Raw genomic sequence first — 21,625 nt, forward strand, 5'->3', positions numbered from 1 at the left:
AATACAATCAACAGGGGGTCAATTACAACTCAAGAGTGGGGAACCTCTACCCACTTGGCAAAATTTAACAGCATTTAAGATTACAGATAACAGATTACTATTACATTCATAATTCTCTACATCATTTCCCTGCATCTAAGTGACTTGCCCAGGGTCACATAGCTAGTAAGACTGAATCCTAACTCAGGTCCTCCTGACTCCAGGGCTGATGCTCTTTCTACTGTGCCACCTAGCTGTCTATAGGATCTTTTCATCCTCTGAACCAAATGATCTGGACAGGCTGGAATGCCAGACAGAAGCCAGAAGGTAGAAGGCAGCAGGATTACAATAAGTCCTGTATTTGTGCTTCAGAAAGAAAACCAATTACCTAAGAACAGACTTAGAAAAGACCTGGTCTGCCCGAAGTTCTCTTGAAAGGGACTGGGCTTTCTTTGTGGATGACTAGAAGACTCCAAGGGGCCAAGAGTGAGCTCCAGCTTCTTCAGAACCTCCTGTAAGGTCAGGTGCCCAGAAGCCAAGTGGCTACCCTCCCAGAGGCCACATTGCCCCAGTGAGACCTCATAGAGCATCCTTAAGTGGGAGCATCACATTATTAAAGAAGAGGGCAATCATATTGAAAACTTCCTATTGGGCATCAATATAACAACCTCAACCTGTTTAATGACCAGAGTTAATGAATTCCAATGACTAAAATAGACGCTTTTCTCTTCTCTTGCTTCCATGTCCATCTCTAGCCACCCTTCCTTGCCAGAGAAGAAGTGACCCCATATAACTGGACAAAAGAGAAGGAAAACAAGAGCCCCCCGGCAGGGAGTGGGCAGAGTTGGAGCTTCCCAGAGCTCCTATTCTCTTTGTCTACCAGGAGGAATTTCCCTAGGAAGCCAGGCCCTGAGGCAGAGTTTCCAAGGGCTCAGGTCCCTGCTAATCCTTCCCTACCCCTACATGAAAAATAAACATATCCCATAAGCGAGTACCCTCCCAGGCCTCTGGGCACATGTCCATCTGCCCCATGGGGGAGGCTTATTCTGGGAACTCTTACAGAGCTTACATTGAGGGTAATAGGACTGAAAGCTGGAAAGGGATCCAAGGGATTATTTGGCTCCCCAGGTTCTTCAACTTCTCCTTTTCCTCAGTAACTATGCTGGCTCACCCTTGGGCCACACTGCCTTTCCATTGGAATGGATGTGGTACTGGATGTGTACTTTGGGGCAGTGGAAAGAGCATTGGCCAGAGATTTGAATTCAGACCTGGTCTTTGTAACTTATTATCTGTGTGACCTTGGACAAGTCACTGCCTCTGGACCTCAGTTTTCCTCATCTTAGTGTGAAAGGAGGGTCTCAGTGAGCTAGGGGGTCCTTTCCAGCTGGGATATATGATGCTCTCTGAGGAGTAAAAAGAGGCCTGAAATCATGGGACTCTGATTTAGAAGCAGAATAGGGATCAGTTAGCTATAGGATCATAGCTACATCTTAGAGTCATTTGAGTCCAATCCCCATATTTTATAAATAAAGAAATTGAGATCCAGAGCAGTTAAGTGATTTGCCCAATGCAAATGTTCAAGGTGGGATTTGTACCCAGGTCTTCCAGATTCAAACTTCACCACCCTTTCCCCTGAAGTCCAACCTCCCTCATTGTTCAGTTAAACAGATATGCAGAGGGGGAAAGGGTCATACTTTTGGCGGGTCTTCAAGACCCTCCACAACCTGGGGTCACTCTCCCTTTGCAGCTGGCTGCTCCCCACACCATCCTCTTTGGACCAGCCAAACTGGACTTTCTCACCTTCCTGTCTTAGCCTGTGCCAGCATGTTCTTCTTCCTCACCTTTGCCTTTTCAACACTTATTCAATCTTTCAAACTCAACTCAAAGTCTTTCTTGATCCCTAATATGGATAATAATCTCTGCCTCCACCTCCCTTAACAGTACTCTTCAGCCTCCCCATTTGTGTTTTGGGGTTCTATCGACTGATTATAGTTATCTATGGAGGCAGCCTGCCTTCTGCTGTTAGATTATAAACTCTATGAGGGTAGGGACCATTTCCCAGCACCCAACACCATGACCTCTACACAATAGGGATAGGGAAGGGACTAAACCTGGGATTTCATTGATGCAAAGAATTCTTGAGTGAAAACACTCTCCCTACCCATACAGACTGATATCTTCCCTGAAGTCATAGTCTTAGAGAGTTGTCCAGAATATTGAAAGTTTCAGTGACTTACATGTCTAGGATCACACAACCTGTTTGTTTCAGAGGCTGGATTTGAATCTGGGACTTTCTAGATGCAAAGCTAGCTCTCATCTATGCTATATAACCTTGCCTTTTTACACATCAGTAGGTAGAGAAAGAAACAAATATTTAATTTTTTTTTTGCAAAACAATGGAGTTAAGTGGCTCACCCAAGATCATACAGTTAAGTAAATATTAAATGTCTGAGGTCAGATTTGAACTCAGGTCCTCCTGATTCCAGGACTAGTGTTCTAACCATTGCACCACCTAGCTACCTCCAAGGCACATATATTTATAAGGCACACTTCACTGGACTCTGAGAGCTCAACTACAAAGGGGAGATAGTCCCTACCTTCAAGAAGCTTTCATTCCAAGAGTAGATACAAAATAAAAGCTAGGTAATTGGGGGGAGGATGAGGATGGGGGAGAACAGTGGAGGAAGGACATCACAGAGGATGCAGAAGGTGCTGCTTCGGTAGAGTCTTAAAAATAACAAGAGATTCTACGAGGAGGCAATGAGGAGGAAGGGTTTTGGGGGTTTGGGGGAAGATCACTGTAAAGATTCTGAGATGGGAGTTCAAGCACAGGGTTTAAGGAGCAGAACTAAGACCAGTCTGGTTGGAGTGTGTTGAAGGGGCAGGATGGGGAATCAAGGTATTGTATTAGCTTCAAGGGGGAAAGAAAGAGGATGGGCCTGGGAAGACCCAGAAGACTGGGGCTTAGTCCGGTTTTTGCTGACAATTCATTGTGTGACCCCTTCTTCTCCCCAGTCCTTTGTCTTTGTACAATGAGGAGGGTTTGGGGATTTTGAGCATCCACTGACCCAATTTCATGATCATGCTTGGAAGACAGTGCCATATATTCGAGCTTGGGCCTCCTCCCCCTACACAGAGCAGACAGGGCCCTGAGCTTCCTGGGAAGGCTGTGCTCTTTTCTCCAGAACCCTTTTCTTCTAATCCTACCCCCCTCCAACTTCTGCCTGAATGATTCAGACCCTTGCCCTGACCCCATTCTTCCCTCTGGCTTTCATTGGAGTCCCAGATTTGGAGGATTACAGGGTGGGCAGGGTCAGTGGGAAAAGACATTTGTTTCGGTGGCAAGACTTACAGGCCCCTCATGGCCTGGGAACAGTCATATCCCCAAATGGATAGAAGAGAGGCTCCCTCTCTCTCTCTCACTTTTCTTTTCCCCTCCCACCTCCCTCCTTCCTTTTCTCCTCCTCTCCCACTCTTTCCTTCCCTCCCTTCCTCCCGCTCTTTTTCTTCCTCTCCCACTCCTTCCTTTCCTCCCTCCTTTTTCTCCTCCTCTCCTCCTTCTTTCCTCCCTTCCTTTTTCTTTCCCCCTGCCTCTCCCTTTCTTCCTCTCCCTCTCCCTCTCTCTTCCAGACAGCTTCTCTTAGATGTCCAAGTCTGTGAAGTCTATCCATATTGGAGGAGTGAGAACAAACAAATACCAAATTATCTTCTAAGCATTACAATGGATGCAATTTCTCTTTCCTGGCATTCGATGACATCGCCATTTGCCACCAGCTGTTTGTCTGAAGGCAAAGGCTTCAGCTGCTGTTTCTCCTTTCATATATGACACTGTTCACTGAAGATCTTGGATCATAAGAACGGTTTGAATTTCTAGGGTACTTTATGGCTTACAAATTGCTCTCCTCATCACAGCCTGGTGGTAAATATTCTTTCCCTCCATTTTTCCGATAACTGTTAAAGAAGGTTGCAATTGAGGTTTTGGAAGTTTGTGGAATTGGCCCACAAGAGCAGTGATCGTGGTACAGTATGAACAGCAATGGATTTTGAGTCAGAGGCCCTGAGTGCTACTGACTGTGTGAACTTAAAGAAGTCTTCATCTCTCTGGCCTCAGTTTTGTTATCTGTAAAATGAGGAGTTGGATTAGATAAGTCTCTGAGGACCCTTCCAAACTTAGATTTTAATGATCCTATGATTAGATGATCTCTCAGTTCCTTTTTGTTCCCCCACACACACAAGGCAGTGGAATTAAGTGACTTGCCCAAGGTCACACAAGTGTCTGAGGTCAAATTTGAACTCAGGTCCTCCTGACTCAAGGGCCTGTGCTCTATCCACTTTGCCAACTTGCTGCCCTTCCCAGTTCCTTTTTAAGCTCAAAATCTATGGGAGTCATACAAGAAGTTTCAGGACTCGGGTCCATGGGATTTAGACTTGAAACTTTATAGATCATCTAATTCAGTTTTTTGTTGTTGTATAGTTAAAGGAACAGAGGTCCAGCAAGGGCAAGCCCCTTGCCTTGGATCCCAAAGCTAGTAAGTGCTACAACTCGGGGCTTATGACTTCAAGTGTAACACTTTCCCAATGATGTCATGTTCCCTCAGGTTTCCATTGTACATTTTTGTTCTGGTCCAGTGTATGCATTCATCCATTTTTAGGGAAATTTGAGTTTAGGGGAAGTTGTCTTTTTCCATTTTTCTATTCAAAATCCCTCCAGCCTACTCTCTCATCCATATGAATGGATTGAGAGAGACAGTTAAATAGTGAAGGATGGAGATAGAGAAGGAGAAAGAAAAACGATATAGAGAGGAAGACAGAAGCAGAGAGAGAGAGAGAGACAGACAGACAGACAGAGACAGAGAGAGAGACAGAGACAGAGAGAGAGACAGAGACACAGAGACACAGACAGAGAGACAGAGATAGAGAGACAGAGAGACAGAGATAGAGACAGACAGAGACAGAGAGAGAGACAGACCGACAGAGACAGAGAGAGACAGAGATAGAGAGAGATAGAGACAGACCGACAGAGACAGAGAGAGAGAGAGAGCGAGCAGTGTTGAGGAATTCTCACTCAGGGACAACAAGAAACATTGTAACAAAGCACACACTACACAGTGATTAACTGATACAAAGTATCCAAGGCACCCACGACTCCGGAGTGAAATGTCCACAAGCGTAATAGACACAACTCTAAACCGCTACAAAAGCTCGGGAAGCCACGCCCCTCACCTCGCAACACTGGCCCATCCCTCCTTCCCTCCCCCAGAACCTTTGCCTCCCAGATCTGCTCTCTCCTCCCCTTAGCTCTGACCCCTTCTAGAAACAAAGAGACTTCGAGGTCATCCCATCCAGGCCCCTTGTTTCATAGAGAAGGACACTGGTCCAAGGAAACTTGAAGTGGCTTTCGTGCCTTTCTAATGCATTTTCTCATGTGTATCTTAATTACACCAAGGCAGCAAGGAGATCTGGGTTCAAGTCCCACCCCTGACTCCATCTGTCTGTGAGACCCTGGGCAAGTCACTTAAAACTTCTTCAGTGAACCGAGAGACTCTGAGACTAACCTAATGCAGACAAGTTGTCCTCAATAGGTGGAGAGCTGAGTATGAGCATGACTTTCTTCGACTTTGTCTTTCTAGACCAGGTACCTCCTCCAATGTGTCTTGTAGCTTTGTAGCTCCTCTAACTCGAATGTGCTTTCATAAGTGTAGGGAATCCCTTCATCACTTAAGTCACTGAGTGATTTAACTGATTCCTTAACTGTCTGCTTGCTCTGCCCATGGTGGCTACCTCAATTTTCTTCATATCTTTATTGATATCCTGGAGGCATCTCAAACTCAATCTGTCAAAAAGGAACCCATTATTTCTCTCTCTCCTCAATTCCCACCCCCCCACCCCCAGATTTCCCCATTTCTCTTGAGGCCATCACTTTCTTAACTTCTCTGAGTCTGTGAAAGGAGAAGGAAGACTGGATTGGATCTTGGAATTCACTTCAGGCTCTAAATCTATATATGCTTACAGAGTGTCTGCCATAGAGTAAGTGCTTCATCAATTTTCCCTCTCTTTTCTGTCTCTCATTCTCTGTCTCTGTTTCTTCTCCCTCTCCTCTTTCCTTGTCTCTGGCTCTGGCTGTCTTCCTCCCTCTCTCCATTCATCTAGGCTATGATTCTTCCAGTCACCTTGGCTTCATCCTTTCCCTTGACCTCACCCTGCCCAAGTTCCATCACCAATCTTGCCAAGTCTTCCAGGACAGTGTAGACGACTTGAAGGTGAGGGTTTTTTGCTTCTACCTATTTATTTCTAATCTGGAATAAATAAGCTTAATAAATAGTTATTGCAGTTGAATCAAATGAAATAGGCAGAAACCGGCTTCTCTGACCCCAACCCAGTGGTCTTTCCCTATACACCCCTCTGGTTTTCTTTTCTGGCTCCCTTTCCCCAAGCTCTCCCCATAAGCATTTCCTCTATTATCCCAACATTGAAGCCTCTGGAACCCTCTCTGCCCCCCCACCCCAGGACTGAATGAGAGGATCACACAGGCTTTGATGAAGGCCTTTCAGCCCAGAGCTTTGGGGGGAGCTCCAACTCTGGTGGCAGGGGGACCCCACGAGCGATGGAGCCATCCCTAACTTCATTTGGGGAGGGAGACAATATCTTCAAGCCCCTAGTAAACCCCTCCCCATTCCTCTGGAGCAGCCCCACTAGAAGTGGCCTTGCATCTGGCGGCAGCTGGGGCGCCGGCCTGCTTCTCATTTGGGCCCCTTTTGGTTTCGATTAGTTGTTCTGTTAGCCAGTAAGACTGTTGAGTCCATGGGAGCTGAGCTGGAGCAGAGGCTCCCCCCCCCTTGGCCTCCCCTTCCCCCGCCCTCCTCCTTTCTCCCCCTCTCCCCCCCCTCCTGGCAGTCGCAGACTCCAGATGTTCAGAACGCTGGTTGGGAAGTTCTCCTGGCGCCACTGAGGGCAGAGGGCAGGAGAAAGGCACGCGAGCTGGAACCAAAAACACTCTGTCACTGAAGGATTTGGCCGCCTGCCCTGGCCCTCTGCTGGCACATTCCCCAGCTCTCCCCTGGCCATCTGTTCCCCCCAAACACTTTCAGAGCCTCATCATCACTCAGGATACAACATTGAGAGCAGCTGTTTTTGAGCAGGAGGAAAAACCATGCAAAAGGTCCTTTGTGAGAGAGGAAACTCGCTTATGAATAACAGCCCCACTGTCAGAGGCCTAAACCTGGTGGCTCAGGCTTAGGGCCTCAGTTTGCCTCTGCCTTATCTTTTTTTTTCTTTTCAATGTTCTATTCTCCCATGAACATGGTTTTACCTCCAGGTGTATATAAAGGCCTTCTTCATTAAGGCCCTCTCCTTTATTAAGGCCCTCTTCTTCAGGTTCCAGTGGCCTTTTTCCCCTTGGATCCTCCCTCAGCTTGGGGTCAGTTGGAAAGGATAGAGACCAGTGTGGAGGAGTAGCAGATGAGGAGGCGCCATTGGGGAGGGCAGAGTGTGGAGAGAGGCTGATTGATTTTTAGATTTTAAAAAAGAACAACGCGGCAGCAGAAAGTAATTATATCCGTCACCCTAAATAAACCCCGAGCAGAAAGCTGTTACCGTACAGAGGGGGTGGGGAGAGGCAGGGAGGGACTAAAGGGGAGAATGATATAGAGACCCTGTCAGCTCATCAGACCAAATTCTCATTAATAGCCATTCCCCCCACCCCCACCCCAGTTCTGTGGGCAGTGTAGCTTAAGCCTCTTGCATCATACCATGGTGTGGAGTCTTTCTTGAGACTTGACTCATGGGAGAGCCCTCTGAGCTATGTTGGTTGGTGGGAGGGATGGGGGGGGCTCTGGGGAGTGTTTGTCGACTTCTTCATTAAGTGAAACCTCTTTGGGGGTCAAGTCTGCTGTCTGGGAAAGTGACTGGAAGACTAGAGGACATGAAGGAATAGAGCAAAGAGAGGAGTTGAGGAACAAGATCTATTTCCCCCACTTCTTCCCCCAATACTCCAGAGCTGTCTAGTGTGTGTGTGTGTGTGGGGGGGGTCATATTATCCTTTTGTCACCTTATTTGCCATTTCAAATGGAAAGGAACTCCTTTTGTGTGTGTTCTCTGACAGGGAGAAGGATCTCAGGTCCCCTGAGGCTGGGGGTGCAAAGGGAAGGGAGGGAGGAAGGAAGGAATGTCTTCATGTGTCTGATAATGACAGGAGACCCTGAATAGCACATGGAGTTTTTCTGGTTTTCTTTTTTCAGTCCTTCCTCTTCCCTACCTTTTCTCTTGATCCCTCCATTCCAGAGAAGTCACTCCACTCCAACAGTGGAAAAAGTCGATCATAAAGTTTACCAGTGGGTGGTCAGTTTTTTACAGCCCCAAAGCATGGGGATTTGGAAGGCCTATTTGCATTTCAGCTGTACTTTGCTCAGCCTCCAACACTTCATTTTTCCTACTTTCCTCTCCTCTGTTTTGCTTTTGGGTTCCAGTTGGAGTATGCAGCAGCCCAAGAAAGGCTAAATATTTATAATTACCCAAATATCGGGGGCATCCATCTCATCTGTCCAAAGTGTCTGGGTCCCCTAAAGGATCTGGACAAGTGTTCATCAGGCAGCTTCCCTCTCCTGAGGGGGAAGGGTGGGTGGGACCATGTGGGGAACTGAGTTCAAGAAGGGTCCTGGCCTGATGACAGACATCTCAAGTATTGAGTTCATTGCTCAGAACCTGAACTGAGAAAGGACAGTTAGAAACTGGAAAGATTCCAGAGAGAGGCAGCCAATGCATCCTTCACATAGCAGCCTAGTTCGGGGTCTGCCTGTATTTCCATGGGAATTAGAGTGAGAGCTCCTGGAGGGCAGGGGTTAGTTTTGTTGTGGTTGCTATTTTTGTTTTGACTTTGTATTTCCAGTGCCTAAGGAAATGCAAAGTCTTTATTACAAAAACAAGCATCACTTCACCTCTCAGTCACCTAGGTGACTCTCCATGACTTTATGTTGCCCCAGAAGTGCCAACTTACATTGGTGGAGGGAGCATCCTTATGCCAGAGTTCACACATCCCGATGTGAGCACAGATTTCTAGTCCCAGGGGCTTGCTTTTCAACTATGAGCTCCTCTGTTATCCAAGAGGCCACGAGGTGGCAAGAGAGAGCACAGAGCTCCAGGCCAAATGTGGCCTCCAGCACTTACTAGCTGGGTCATTTAACTCTCTTTGCCTCAGTGTACTCATCTGTACAGTGAATTGGAGAAGGGAATGGCAGACCATTGCAGTATCGTGGTGAAGAAAATCCTGAGTGGGATCACTAAGACTTGGACACCACAAATGTTATCTAAAGCCCCTTCCTAACCTAGTTCCACCCTCGCTCTTTGGACTCACTGTACATTAGTCATCTTCTTGTTATTTCATATATGTTTTCCATCTTCCTTCTCCATGATTTTGTACAGATTATCTCAATGGAATTTACTCCTTCCTCCCCTTTTCCCTCCTGAAATGCCCAATTCCCTCAAAATCTACTCACGTCTTAGGTCTTCTGACAAATGACCATATATGTATTTATATACTTAAATATTTACATGAACCTGTGTTATCTTTCTCTAATAGAATGTGAACTTTTTAACAATACTTTATTTTTCCAACTATCAAAGATAATCTTTTTGTGAGGTTTTGAGTTTCACATTTTTCTCCTTCCCACCCTTCCCTCCTCCCCCTCCCTCCTCCCAGAAAACAATCTAATATAGGTTATACAGGTATAATTATGTTAAACATAAAGCCAATTAAACATGCTTTAAAGAAGAATCAAATTGAAATGGGGAAAAATTAGAGAGAGAGAGAAAATAATTTATATGACAAATTTTAAAGATTGAAGATAGTAAGTTTTGGTTTGCATTTAAACTCCATAGTTCCTTCTCTGGAGAGGGATGATATTTTACAGCACAATTCTTTTAGAATTGTGCTGAACTGAACAAGTCTGTCATAGTCGGTCGTCACCCATGTTGGTATGTATAATGTTCTTCTGGCTCTCTCACTTCACTCGGCATCAATTCATGAAAGTCTTTCCAGGCTAGTCTGAAGTTTCATCTCTCTTGATTTCTTTGTTTTTTAATTACTGGGGTTTTTTTGAATTTTAGAATTTTTCCCCCAATCTCACTTCCCTCCCCCACCCTCCACAGGAGGCAGTCTGTTAGTCTTTACATTGTTTCCATGCTGTACATTGATCAAAATTGAATGTATTGAGAGAGAAATCATATCCTTAAGGAAAAAATAAAACATAAGAGCAAAATGACATAATAAGATACCTTATTTTAAAATGAAAGGTAATGGTTTTTGGTCTTTGTTCAAACTCCACAATTCTTGTTTTTGGATACAGATACCCTAAAAGTGTCCCTGATTGTTGCCCTGATGAAATGAACAGGTCCATCAAGGTTGCTCACCACCCCCATGTTGCTGTGACAGCTTAAAATGTTCATCTCGCTCAGCATCAGTCCTTGCAAATCCCTCTTGATTTCTTCTAGAACAATAGTGTTCCATCAGAATGGGAACTTCTTGAGGGCAGGGTCGGCTTCCTTTTTGTCTCTGGAATCCCAGGGCTGGTCCTAAATGCTTACTTCTTTGAACCAAGAGGATTCATTCTATATGAGAAGGTGAAGGCATTGGAGGCATTTAGCCTGGGAAAGAGAAGACTCAGGGAATGTGATAACTACTGGGGAAGCTGGTACGGATAAGAGGGATTCGTTTTGTTCTGCTTCTTGGTAGACTTGACAGTAGTGACTTGCTCAGGGTCACAGTTGGTAAGTGTCTGAGGCCAGATTTGAACTCAGTCAGATGAGCTTTCCACATTCCAGGCATGTGAATCGATCCACCATACACCTAGCTACTGTTAAAGTCAAGAATCTACCACAGAAACTAAGCTGTATGACTTTGGGTAAATCATTTAACCACTCTGCCACAGTTGAGAAAACTGTGGGGTCATAACAGCACCTACCTCCTAGGTTTGTTGTGAAGATAATTGCAATAATATTTGTAAAGTGCTTAGTACAGTGCCCCACAAATAGAGGGCAGTTAAATATATTTAAGCTTTTTTTTTTTTTGCAAGGCAATGGGGTTAAGTGGCTTGCCCAAGGCCACACAGCTGAGGCTGGATTTGAACTCAGGTCCTCATCACTCCAGGGCGGGTGCTCTATCCACTGTGCCACCTAGCTGCCCCTATGTACATTTAGCGCACATCTAGAAGAGTGCTGAAAGGTCCTCAATCTACACTATGGATGAGGTATGGGGGAGCTATTTGTTCCTCCTGGTCTCAGTGAAAACTATGGGACACGAAACAGTTGCACGTTTTCACTGACTGATACATGAAGTAACTGAGAATCACTCTCAAGCTCCTCCAGGAGGGTTACACTAAGACAGCAAAACCAAGATCTTTGCAGAACTGGTAGGGGGTCATTTTCCCCTTTGGTTCACCTCTGCACCATCTCTTTCAAGTTCTGTGCCTTGTGGCAAACTGTGCCACTTCCCTCTGTTGGGGATTGCCTTCATCTCCAAGAATCTTATAATAGTTGGAGGGGCTACTTCCCAGAGGGCAGCTGGCAAAACCTTTTTGTGTCCCAGGATTATTGTTTAGTCATCTTTGCTCAGGAAAAGATACAGAAAATAGAAGAGACAGGCGGAAGCCCAAGTCCAGAGGTCAAGCCAACCTAGTTATATCCGCTCACACGTGAATGGTGATCATTTACATCCCACTCTTTCAAGGGAAGTGGTAGGTGGGTATGTGTGTGTTTGGGTGTGTGTATGAGAGAGACAGAGAGAGAGAGACAGAGACAGCGCAATTCTAGAGACAAACAGGAGGCAAGATGGAGAGCAAAAGCAAAGCAGCCTCCTTTCTATAGAGCTGTAGGTTTGCTCACATCTCTCTCCCATTCCCTCATCACCAAGGGACACCCAGATTTGGCTCCATTATCCCCAGTCACCAATTGCTTCAACAAAAGAAGTGGCTTGGACTCCAGGAAAGGGGATGGGGGTTCATCTGATAGCTTCCCTTACCTTATCTAGGACAGCTGAGTGGAGTCATAGTGCCTAGAGGATCTAGATTCACTAAGATTCATTTTTTCTTGAGTTCGAATCCAGCCTCTAACATAAATTGTTTGACCTTGGGCAGATTAGAATTAGAAAACTAGACAAGAGGGCAGCTGGGTGGCACAGTGGATAGAGCACTGGCCCTGGAGTCAGGAAGACCTGAGTTCAAATTTGAACTCAGACACTTAATAATTACTTAGCTATGTGACCTTGGGCAAGTCACTTAACCCCACTGCCTTACAGAAAAAAAAGAAAAGAAAACCAGGCAAAGCCAGCCAGCTAGAACAGGGTTTTTAACCATTCTTCGTGTATCACAAACACCTTGTCAATCTGTTTAACTGGACCCTTTCTCAGAATATTTTCAAATGCATAAACAAGCTAGGTAATCAATTACCAGTATATAGTTAATAAAGACTATATTTTTTAAAACTTATGAACCCCAGCTTAAGAAACACTGTGCTGCATTTTTGGTCTTCTCTTTGGGTAGGGATGGGTGGGAGAGGGAGAATTTGGAACTCACATTTTTTAAACAGAAAAAATAATTATTATGTATTATATTAATTAAATTATTAATTAAATAATTGTGAATTATATACTATATGAATTATATATGATTAAATTAATAATATATAACTATGTAAATGTTATAGATAGATATACAAATGAATCACTGCTAGAGGAAGACCCACTAATCTCAGGAAGAAGTGACATCTAAGGAGAAAGGAAAATCTATAAAGACACCGGAACTCGGGCAGCTAGGTGGTGTAGTGGGGGCAGCTAGGTGGCGTAGTGGATAAGGCACCGGCCCTGGAGTCAGGAGTACCTGGGTTCAAATCCGGTCTCAGGCACTTAATAATGACCTAGCTGTGTGGCCTTGGGCAAGTCACTTAACCCCATTTGCCTTGCAAAAAAAAAAAAGACACCAGAACTCAAAGAAGTTAGTAATCTAAGTCTGGGGCTATTTGGTATAACAAGAACAATAATAGCAATATTAGAGTTTTTAATAGGATTTTAAGGTTTGCAAAGTGCTTTTTAAATATACTTTAATGGGCGGCTAGGTGGCGCTGTGGATAGAGCACTGGCCCTGGAGTCAGGAGGACCTGAGTTCAAATCCAGCCTCAGACACTTAATAATTACCTAGCTGTGTGACCTTGACTTAACCCCATTTGCCTTGCAAAAACCTTAAAAAATATATATATATATATACTTTAATTTGATTATTCCCATTTATAGATGAGGAAACCGAGGCTAAGAGTGGTTCCTTGACTTGTCTAGGGTTACATAGCTAAGTTGTCTTCAGCCCAGCACTCTGTATACTGCACCCCCAGCAGCTGCTTTTATTAATCCTGAGTATAGCCATTGAAATGTCTGATTTGTGTTCTGAGTTATTGAATAAGATTAAATTATGTCCAAGCCTTTTATTTAAGAAAGCCTGACAGTATATACTGTCTCTAAATGAAAAGGTTAATGGTTTTTACAGGTTAGCAGATGAAAAGTTGAAAAAAGGAGGGCAAAGAGGGGCCACTGCTGTTGGCTTCTTAGTCTCTCTCCCCACTTCTCTGGCACTGGCTCCCTCTTTCCCATTCGGGGTCATCCATGGTGAGTGAATGTGGGTCCCCGTGGGTGGGGCTGGTGTAGGTGTTGCTTTTCCAGGAACTCTCTTCTTACAAATGTAGTCATCTGGAAAGCATCAAAGGAGTCGGACCGCGGGTGGGAAGCCCAACAGTCAGGCCCCTGGACTGGGGGAGACGGCAGGTGTCCCTGACCCAGTGACTCAGGCTCAGAGAGAGGGAGGGGGAGCGCAATATAGGAAGGCCCCTCCAAGGGGCAAGGCTCTCATTGCACATCTGAGGCTACCTGGGGTCTTAGTCCCTCTTGCTTCAGAGCCAGGCTGCAGCACCATAGGGTTAGGGGCCACCTTCATCCTTCTCCTAAGTCACCTATGAGCTCTGGCCCTGCCACAGAGCAGGTGGCACGATGGAGGGGCTGCAGTGCCAGGCCAGGAATTAGCACAGCTGCATTCAAAGTCCACCAGGCCGGGTGGGACACCATGTAATCTGTTAGACTCAGTTACTATCTTTTCTTTTTCCCTTTCTCCTTCCCTCCTTCCTTCTTTTCCTTCCTTCCCTCCCTTCCTGCCTTCCTCCTTTCCTCTTTTTCTCCTCCTTCACTTCTTCCCTCCCTTCCTTCTTTCTCTCCTGTCCTCCCTTCCTCCTCTTCCTTCCCTCCTTCCTTCCTTCCTTCTTCCCTCCCGCCATTCTTTCCTTGTTTCAGTCTTTCTTCCCTCCCCTCTTTCTCTCTCCTTTCCTCCTCTCACCTGTTCCCTCCCTTTCTCTCTGTCTTTCCTCCTTGCTTTTTTCTTTCTAGACTATATTTGGAAATGAAACTACTAATAACAGCATTAAAAAAAACTCTTCTTCTAACATATCCTGGCTACACAATAGATCCTGGTGAAGACATTTTAAGCTCGCTGGGCCTCAGTTTCCTCATCTGTTAAATAGGGATAAAAATACTATAGATCCATCTCTTAGCTCCCTGGCTTTTGTCAGAAGCCAACTCTCTTTCACCTTCCGCAGGAGACTTTTCCTGGTCTCTACAGCTGCTAGTGTCTTCCCCTCGGACATTAGCCAATAGCAATGACCTTAATATGTGAAGAATAAATATCAACAAGCTAAGACTAATACAAATTTGATCATCAGGGAAGTGAAATGAAGGGAATTCTTCAGGAACATGAGAGGGAGGCTATGATTCTGGGAAGCGGTTGGAAGACACAGTAACTATCAACAGCACCCTATGTTTCTTTAATTCTTTGAGGTTCATAAAGTCCTTTCCTCATTCAACCAGGCAAGGTACGCAGTAAGGTATGGTTTATCCCCAAATTCTTTACAAATGTAGAAACAGAGGCTCAGAGAGGTGATGTGATTTTTTTTTCCCCATGATTTTTTGTGGCTAGGAAATAGCAAAGCTGAATTAGAACCCAGGTCTTTGGACTCACAGTTCAACGATCTTTCCACTATATCCATTTCCTTCTTCCAGGCCTATGCATAGGCAGTGCCCCATGCCTGGACTGTGGTCCTTCCTCACTTCTGTCTCTGGAAATCTCTAGCTCCCTTCAAGGCTCAGCTCAAGCTCCCTACAAAACAATCATCTCCTGACTTAGTGAGTTGCTAGTGCTTCCCTCCCCCAAATTAATTGGTATTTGTTTTGCCTTTGCTGACCTATGGGTATGATGTTTCTGCTTAGTACATCAATTGACATGAATTTCTTAAGCATCTTCAATGGATCAGTCGCCATGCTGTGCTCGAAGGGTACAAAAGCAAAAAATAAAACAAAGTTTAACCTCTAGGAGCCTACATTCTACTGAAGAGTTTTAAATAGGCAGAAGCTTAATCCATAGGGAGCCATTGTAGACTGAGTAGAGAAAGGGGAAGAAAAGGCTTTAGGATCACTTTTGGGGCAGAAGATTAATTTGTAAGGGAGAAAATTGAGGCAATTTCAAAAAGCAATTAGGAGGCTTTTGCAATAGTCCAGCCAAGAAATGATATGGGTCTGAATCTCTTTTTGTCTCTGTATGTCCAGGGCCTATTATAGGGTCAAGCAATTCTTAATAAATGTCACAAATTAAATTGATGCCCAAGGCCAGGTGAGATTCCAACAGGGGCAGAGGCAGCTTTTAACTTGACTGAGCCAGCACCTAGAACACCCTCAGAGCTGGAGATTTCCAATTATAGCATGAGGATCAGCCTTCTGCCATCCCTGAAGGACTGGTGAGAAGACTGGGAACACCATGTGCTTGCCCCTCTCAGCATCCATGGAGGTGTGCCGTCCCCCAGTTTGTAGAGAGTATTTGCTGTTTCCAAGATGGCAACTCCCACACTACACATTTAACAATGAGCTACAGTCTGAACTCACCCGTGGTGGTTATCCTCACCTCCACCCCTGCTGGTAAATCTCCTCTTCTGCCATCTTTGGAGAGAGGAAGGTGACTCTGCCCATGCTTGCTTCTAATACTGGACCCTAATTCATGGGACTTTTTGAACTTGGTTAGTTAAATTTCTAGGGTAGGTGAGGACATCTCACCAGGTGGAAAGGATTCCTCAGGGTGCTGGTGGTTTCTGCCCCCTGCTGGGAAAGTGCCAAAGGTGCAGGAAGGTCCCTTCTCATAGATTGAGTAGGTGGCTGCCTGTCTCATAAGGAAGATAATCTGAGGGGCATCAGGAAAGTCAGCAAACCAAAACCCACCAAGTGTTTGAAATACTATTATTAACCATTAATTCATTAAAGGACATTGTTCGATTCGGCAGCTATAAAGTGCCTACAAAGCCAGAGTCAATGTGACATGTAGGGGACAGAGTTTGAAGTAAGAGAACCAGGAAGACATGGGTTCAAATCCTGTCTCTGTCACCGACTGACTATATGGTATTGTCATCATTTGATTGTGTTCAACTTTTCTTGATTTCATTTGGGGTTTTCTTGACAAAGGTACTGGTTTGCCATTGCCTTCTCCAAATGGGATAAAGTGGGGCAGCTAGGTGGTACTGTGGATAGAGTTCCAGTTCTGGAGTCAGGAGGACCTGAGTTCAAATGTGACCTCATTAATTGCCTAGATATGTGACCTTGAGCAAGTCACTTAACCCCATTGCCTCAAATAAACAAATTTTTTAAAAAAAGAATGAAGGGTAATCAAATGGGGGTAAAGTGATTTGTCCAGGGTCACACAGCTAAAATGTGTCAGACACTTACTAGCCATCAGAATTGGACTCAGAGCTTCCAGACTCCAGAGCCATGGCTCGATCCACCAGGGCCGCCTCAATCTCCTCTCTGGCAAAGACTAAGCTCCTCTCTGGCAAAGACTAAGCTCACGCTTACCTAAGGGAAGGTATGTGTTGGGGAGGAATGAGGGGGACAAGGGAGGTTGAGACATGTGGTTTTATCTGTATAGGAAATTCCTAATACAGAAACATGTTCCCCTCCACTATAGTAGGGAAGCTGCTTCTCCAAGGCAAATAAATTTAATCCTTATTGTCATGCTTAGCACAGAGGAAGAGACAGAGAAATGCTGGCTATTATAGTAATGGGAGCAATAGCAGTAGTAGTAGTAGTAGCAGTAGCAGTTATGTAGTTGAAGTAGTAATGGGGTGGTAGTGGTGGTGGTGGTGGTGGTGGTGGTGGTGGCGGCGGCGGTGGTGGCAGTGCTTGTGGTTGTAGTAGTAGTAGTGATAGAGGCGGTGGTAGTGGTGGTAGTAGTGTGGTGGTAGTAGTAGTAGCAGTAGTAGCAGTAGTTGTGATTGTGGTGCTGGTAATGATGCTAATCATAGTGATGGTGGTGGTAGAAAGAATAATAAAAGTAGTAGTTGCTTTGTATTTGTAGCGGTAGTAGGAGTAAGAATAGTTGCTGCAGTTGTGGTGGTGGTAGTAGCAGTAACTGTAGATGAAGTAGCAGTAATAGTTGTAGCTGAGGGGGTGCTGGTAGATAGATGTGCTCATGGCAGTGACCACTACAGCTTACTAAGTAGGGGAGGGCCATGGCCATATCTGTGCTCTAGAAAAGTCACTTTGGCAGTCGTGGATGCTGGATTTGATGACCTCTGAGGTCCCTCCTAGCTCTCTGTGACCCTCCGAGAGGGAAGACTTGGCATGTAGGGCTGTGCCTCTGGCCAGTCCAGTGGAGGGTGTTCCACAAAGGCCCCTCCAACTGACTCCCTCCTTCCCTTAACTTGACAGGCAGGCTTTTTGAGGAGTCAGCTCCTGTAGCTTGACCACCAAGAAAGATGAGGGCAGTAAATTACTCCCCTGCTGACTCCCCTCCCCCCACCCCTCAGTGGACTTGCCTTCCGGTCCTAAATCCTCCATCAGCCTCTAACAAAAAGCAGATTCCTATCGGGTCCCCAGGAGCACTGTGAGCTCTGGAAACTGGAGCATCGTCTTTCCCACATCAAGCCTCTTCTTTTCCCCTTTCCACTTTAGCCACTACTCATTGGAGAAAACTTTGCCCTCTTTGCCAAGAATCATCCTTTCTCTTTGGACACTCCTTACCCCCATCTCAACCCAGGCGCAAACCCCAGCTATTTGCCTTTCAGTTTGGGGAAGTGAATTGTTTTGCCCAGTGAGTCTGAAACTTCCCAGTCTTCCCATGAAATCCCAAGACCAGATCCCCTCTCTCCATCAAGCAAACATGACAGAAAAGATGCCCTAACCCCTCCTCACTTGCAAAATGGATGGATAATCACTCCAAGCAGGGGCTTCTCAAACTATTTTGTATATCTCTGGTGGGATCAAGAAAGAAAGAATATTAGAGGGGGGAAGGCAGAGTTATAACTAGAGTGTGGCCTCTGGGCCTTTGCCTTGGGGTGCTGAAACTTAGAGAATATACAATTCCTTTAACATCCCAGAAAAACTGAATTTAGCCCTTAGTTATCAAGAGTAATTAGTTAAAATAAGAAATAGCCAGATGGACCACCCACCCTTCCTCCAATAATGGCTCACATCCCGGGTGAGTTCCTTCCTGGTTAGAGGACCAGTCTCCTTTGTGCTATTTGCCTCTGGTAGAAAAATGTCCCATTATGGCTCTGTTAGAAGAGCTTTTAAACATCAAGTGATGTGTGCTTGGGTTTTAGGGATCTTTGGGGTCTGAGTCTCCTTAGCTCATGGTCCCAGTGGGGCTGAAGTCATGGGTGTGATTCTAATAAGTCACTTGACTTAGTTTCAGAATCGGAAGGTGGACCCCTACCTCAGAATTCCAGAATCTCAGAGTTTAAAAGAACCTTTAAGATGATTCTGACCGAGCTGACTAAGAACTCTGCTTCCAACAGACCAAGCAAATGATAATCTAGCTTCTGCTTAAAGCCCTCCAGTAATGGGGAACTCATTACTTCCCCCCTACCCAAGCCACTTTCACTCCGCTCTAATGATAAGGAAGTTTTTCCCCTGATATCAAGCCTAAGCAGGGGACTTAGGTTCAAATCATGACTGGGCAAGTCATTTAATCTCACTAGACCTCAGTTTCCTCATCTATAAAATGAGGGGATTGTACTACATTGCTGGCTTCCTTTTGGATCTCTGGAGTCTGTGCTCCAGGAAGGGAAATAGTGGTATTTGTCTCTGTTGAGTTCTGAGTCATAACTAATAAATTATTAAATCCTTCCTGGGTAGAAAATCTTGGGCCTCTGGACCCATCCTGCCCCCCCTAGCTCTGAGAAACACTGCTCATTTTGGCTACTCTAATTAATTGCTTGTGGTTTCTTTCAGGAATGATTATGGATCTGAATGGATTTTCCACCCCTCCCTGCTAAGGAGCCTCTTCTGCACCCTTGGCCAAGGACACAGATGACCCAGTGATGCCCACCTGTAGCTCCAAACCACCTCTCCCTCTTTGGGATAAACATCCATGCTGAGACGTCCAGTGGACTGGAAGAGAGAGATCTTGAAATGATCTCACTTTCTCCTCTCTTCTCTCCGTTCTCTGACTTCATCCAAACCCCACTGGCCCTGTTTGATGTGATTGAATGTGTCCCTTTGTCCCTTCCCTCTTTGGCAGGGGAGAGCAGAGACAGAAGACCAGAGGGTTTCCCTTTGCCCAGCATCCTTGGGTCACTACCAAAGATTTAAATGACTTTTACCTGATTGAATGTCACACGGTTGGTTTTTATTTGGAAAAACCCCCCACCCCACCCCAACCCACCTCAAGTCAAAGAAGAGTCAGGAATTCCATCTGGATCTCACAGAAAGAGCCCATTCCTAGGGACCTACGGATTCTGAGCTCTAAATGCTCCTCCTTTGGATTGTCTTGGGCTCCCTAGTTCCCAGCACGTCAGCTGGGCTATGAAGAAACATTCCCAAATGGAAATCTACAACTGTTTCAGAATCAAATGCAACTGAGACAGTCAGAGGATGGGAGGATTTGATCCCGTTCTCTGCCACACCCCTCCCTCCTGTTTGGCCTAAGCTCAGTCTGGTAGCAAGTGAGCATCTCTCCCCTTCCCCCACTTTGTGGAGTTGGAAAATTGTGACTTCAGTCCTTTTGCTCATCTGGGGTGACTAGGAGATGGGGGCTTGGGAGAGGGTGTTTCCCAACCAAGGGCTTATAACCTGACCAAGACATATGAAATGCCTCCCAGGATCTTCTTGTGACCAACAAGAGAGGAGTAAAAGAATTGTGTTTTCTTTTCAGGGAGGTGGGAGATGGAGAGGAGGGCAGGGGTTCATTCATTCCAGATCCTACGGGCAGAAGGACAGACTGAATGCCTTATTTGGGGAGGAAAAGATATGGGGGAAGTGGGCTAGCCCAGAGAGAGGGACTAGCCTGGGGAGATCTTCTGACTTCTCCCCAACTTCCTCCTGCTCTAATGGCCAAAGCATCTTATTTCCATGCTTTACTGTTTGCTTCAAATTGAAGTAAAAACCAAAAAAACTATATGGAGAGAAACACACTTGTCTAGTCCGTGTGGATTTTGTTGTGGACACAGATTTGTATTGTTGAAATGATGACAATTAACATGAATATAATATTTGAAAATAAAAAATCATTCAAAGCAGCTTGGTACAGTGGTGGTGGCCATCTCCCTGGGGATTTTGCGACAATGGTCCAAGGGATTCATTCAAGGCTAAAATTTCTTTGGTGGTATCTGAAGTAGCAAATAACTGCAAAATATTATGCCATGTTTTAAATTACTTTGAAGGTTTACAACATATTTTAGGGGCACAGTGAAAGGACAGGAGTCAGAAGACCTGAGTTCAAATCCAGCCTCAGATACTTAGTGACTGTGGGATTCTGGGCAAGTCACTTTAACCTCTCTTTGCCTCAGTTTCCTCATCAGTTAAATGATAATAATAGCACCTACCTCCCAGGGTTGTTATGAGGATCAAATGGGATATTATAGGAGTAAAGTTCTTAATGCAGGGTCTGTAAATATCATTATTTTGTGGACAGAAGTCCAAAGAACAAGAAAAGAAAACCCTGGCATTGAAACCAGGACATCTCTGATATATATTTGCTGTGTGGAAAGTCACTTAAACTTTCATCCCTCTAAATTATTCAAGGTACCAGCCTATCGTGGTGGAGAGAGCTTCCCCTTCCCCAGGACATCATGGTTCTCGTTCTTATCCCTTATCTCACTCAAGCCCCACAGCTTGTGTGGTAGGCAAGTACCCTAGGGAACATTATATCCCTTTTACAGATAAGAAAATAGGTTCAGAGATATTAATTCATTTAATAAACATTTACAAAGAGCCTACTGGTCACTATATTCAGAGCTGGGGATACAAAAGAGGCAAAAGATAGTCCTTACCCTCAAGAAACTTACTATCAAGAGGCAAGATTTATACTGGAGTCTTCCTTGGGTTGATGCCTTCCAAAAAGCACCTAGCTATGATGCCTTTTGAAAAGGGCAGGAATGGTATGAAGAAGAGCTGAGGAGCTTTCCCTCTGAGAAGGTCTAAGATACAAGTGAAAGAGGAAATTTTCCCAGTGTTTCCCCTTTCTCCTAACTCCTTGTCCAATTCCCCACTCACCTGTCTCTACCATAGACCTATGGGGCTGCACCACAGATGCTGTGGCCAAGTGGAAGTATCTCCTGTCGAATAGGCATCACAATACCTGGGTTC

General features: G+C 45.2%; 1 protein-coding gene and 1 long non-coding RNA gene across 2 annotated transcripts in view; one reads left to right on the top strand and one right to left on the bottom strand.

The window, feature by feature from the left end:
* The window catches only part of ATOH8 (atonal bHLH transcription factor 8), a 46,276-nt gene extending 25,628 nt beyond the window's left edge, over positions 1-20,648 (top strand). Inside the window, 1 exon segment of the mRNA XM_074196599.1 lies at positions 19,271-20,648. Within this exon segment, the coding sequence (XP_074052700.1) occupies positions 19,271-19,276 (6 nt within the window). The 3' untranslated portion in view covers positions 19,277-20,648.
* Positions 13,478-15,311, bottom strand: LOC141513023 (uncharacterized). The gene is made up of 3 exons (XR_012475668.1): positions 15,241-15,311; positions 15,018-15,155; positions 13,478-13,702 (listed from the first exon to the last, which is right to left on the bottom strand). It is a non-coding gene; the product is annotated as an uncharacterized LOC141513023 (long non-coding RNA).
* Positions 20,649-21,625: the final 977 nt, after the last annotated feature.

Source organism: Macrotis lagotis, chromosome 1 (genome assembly GCF_037893015.1).
Source record: "Macrotis lagotis isolate mMagLag1 chromosome 1, bilby.v1.9.chrom.fasta, whole genome shotgun sequence".
Classification (NCBI taxonomy): Eukaryota; Metazoa; Chordata; class Mammalia; order Peramelemorphia; family Peramelidae; genus Macrotis; species Macrotis lagotis.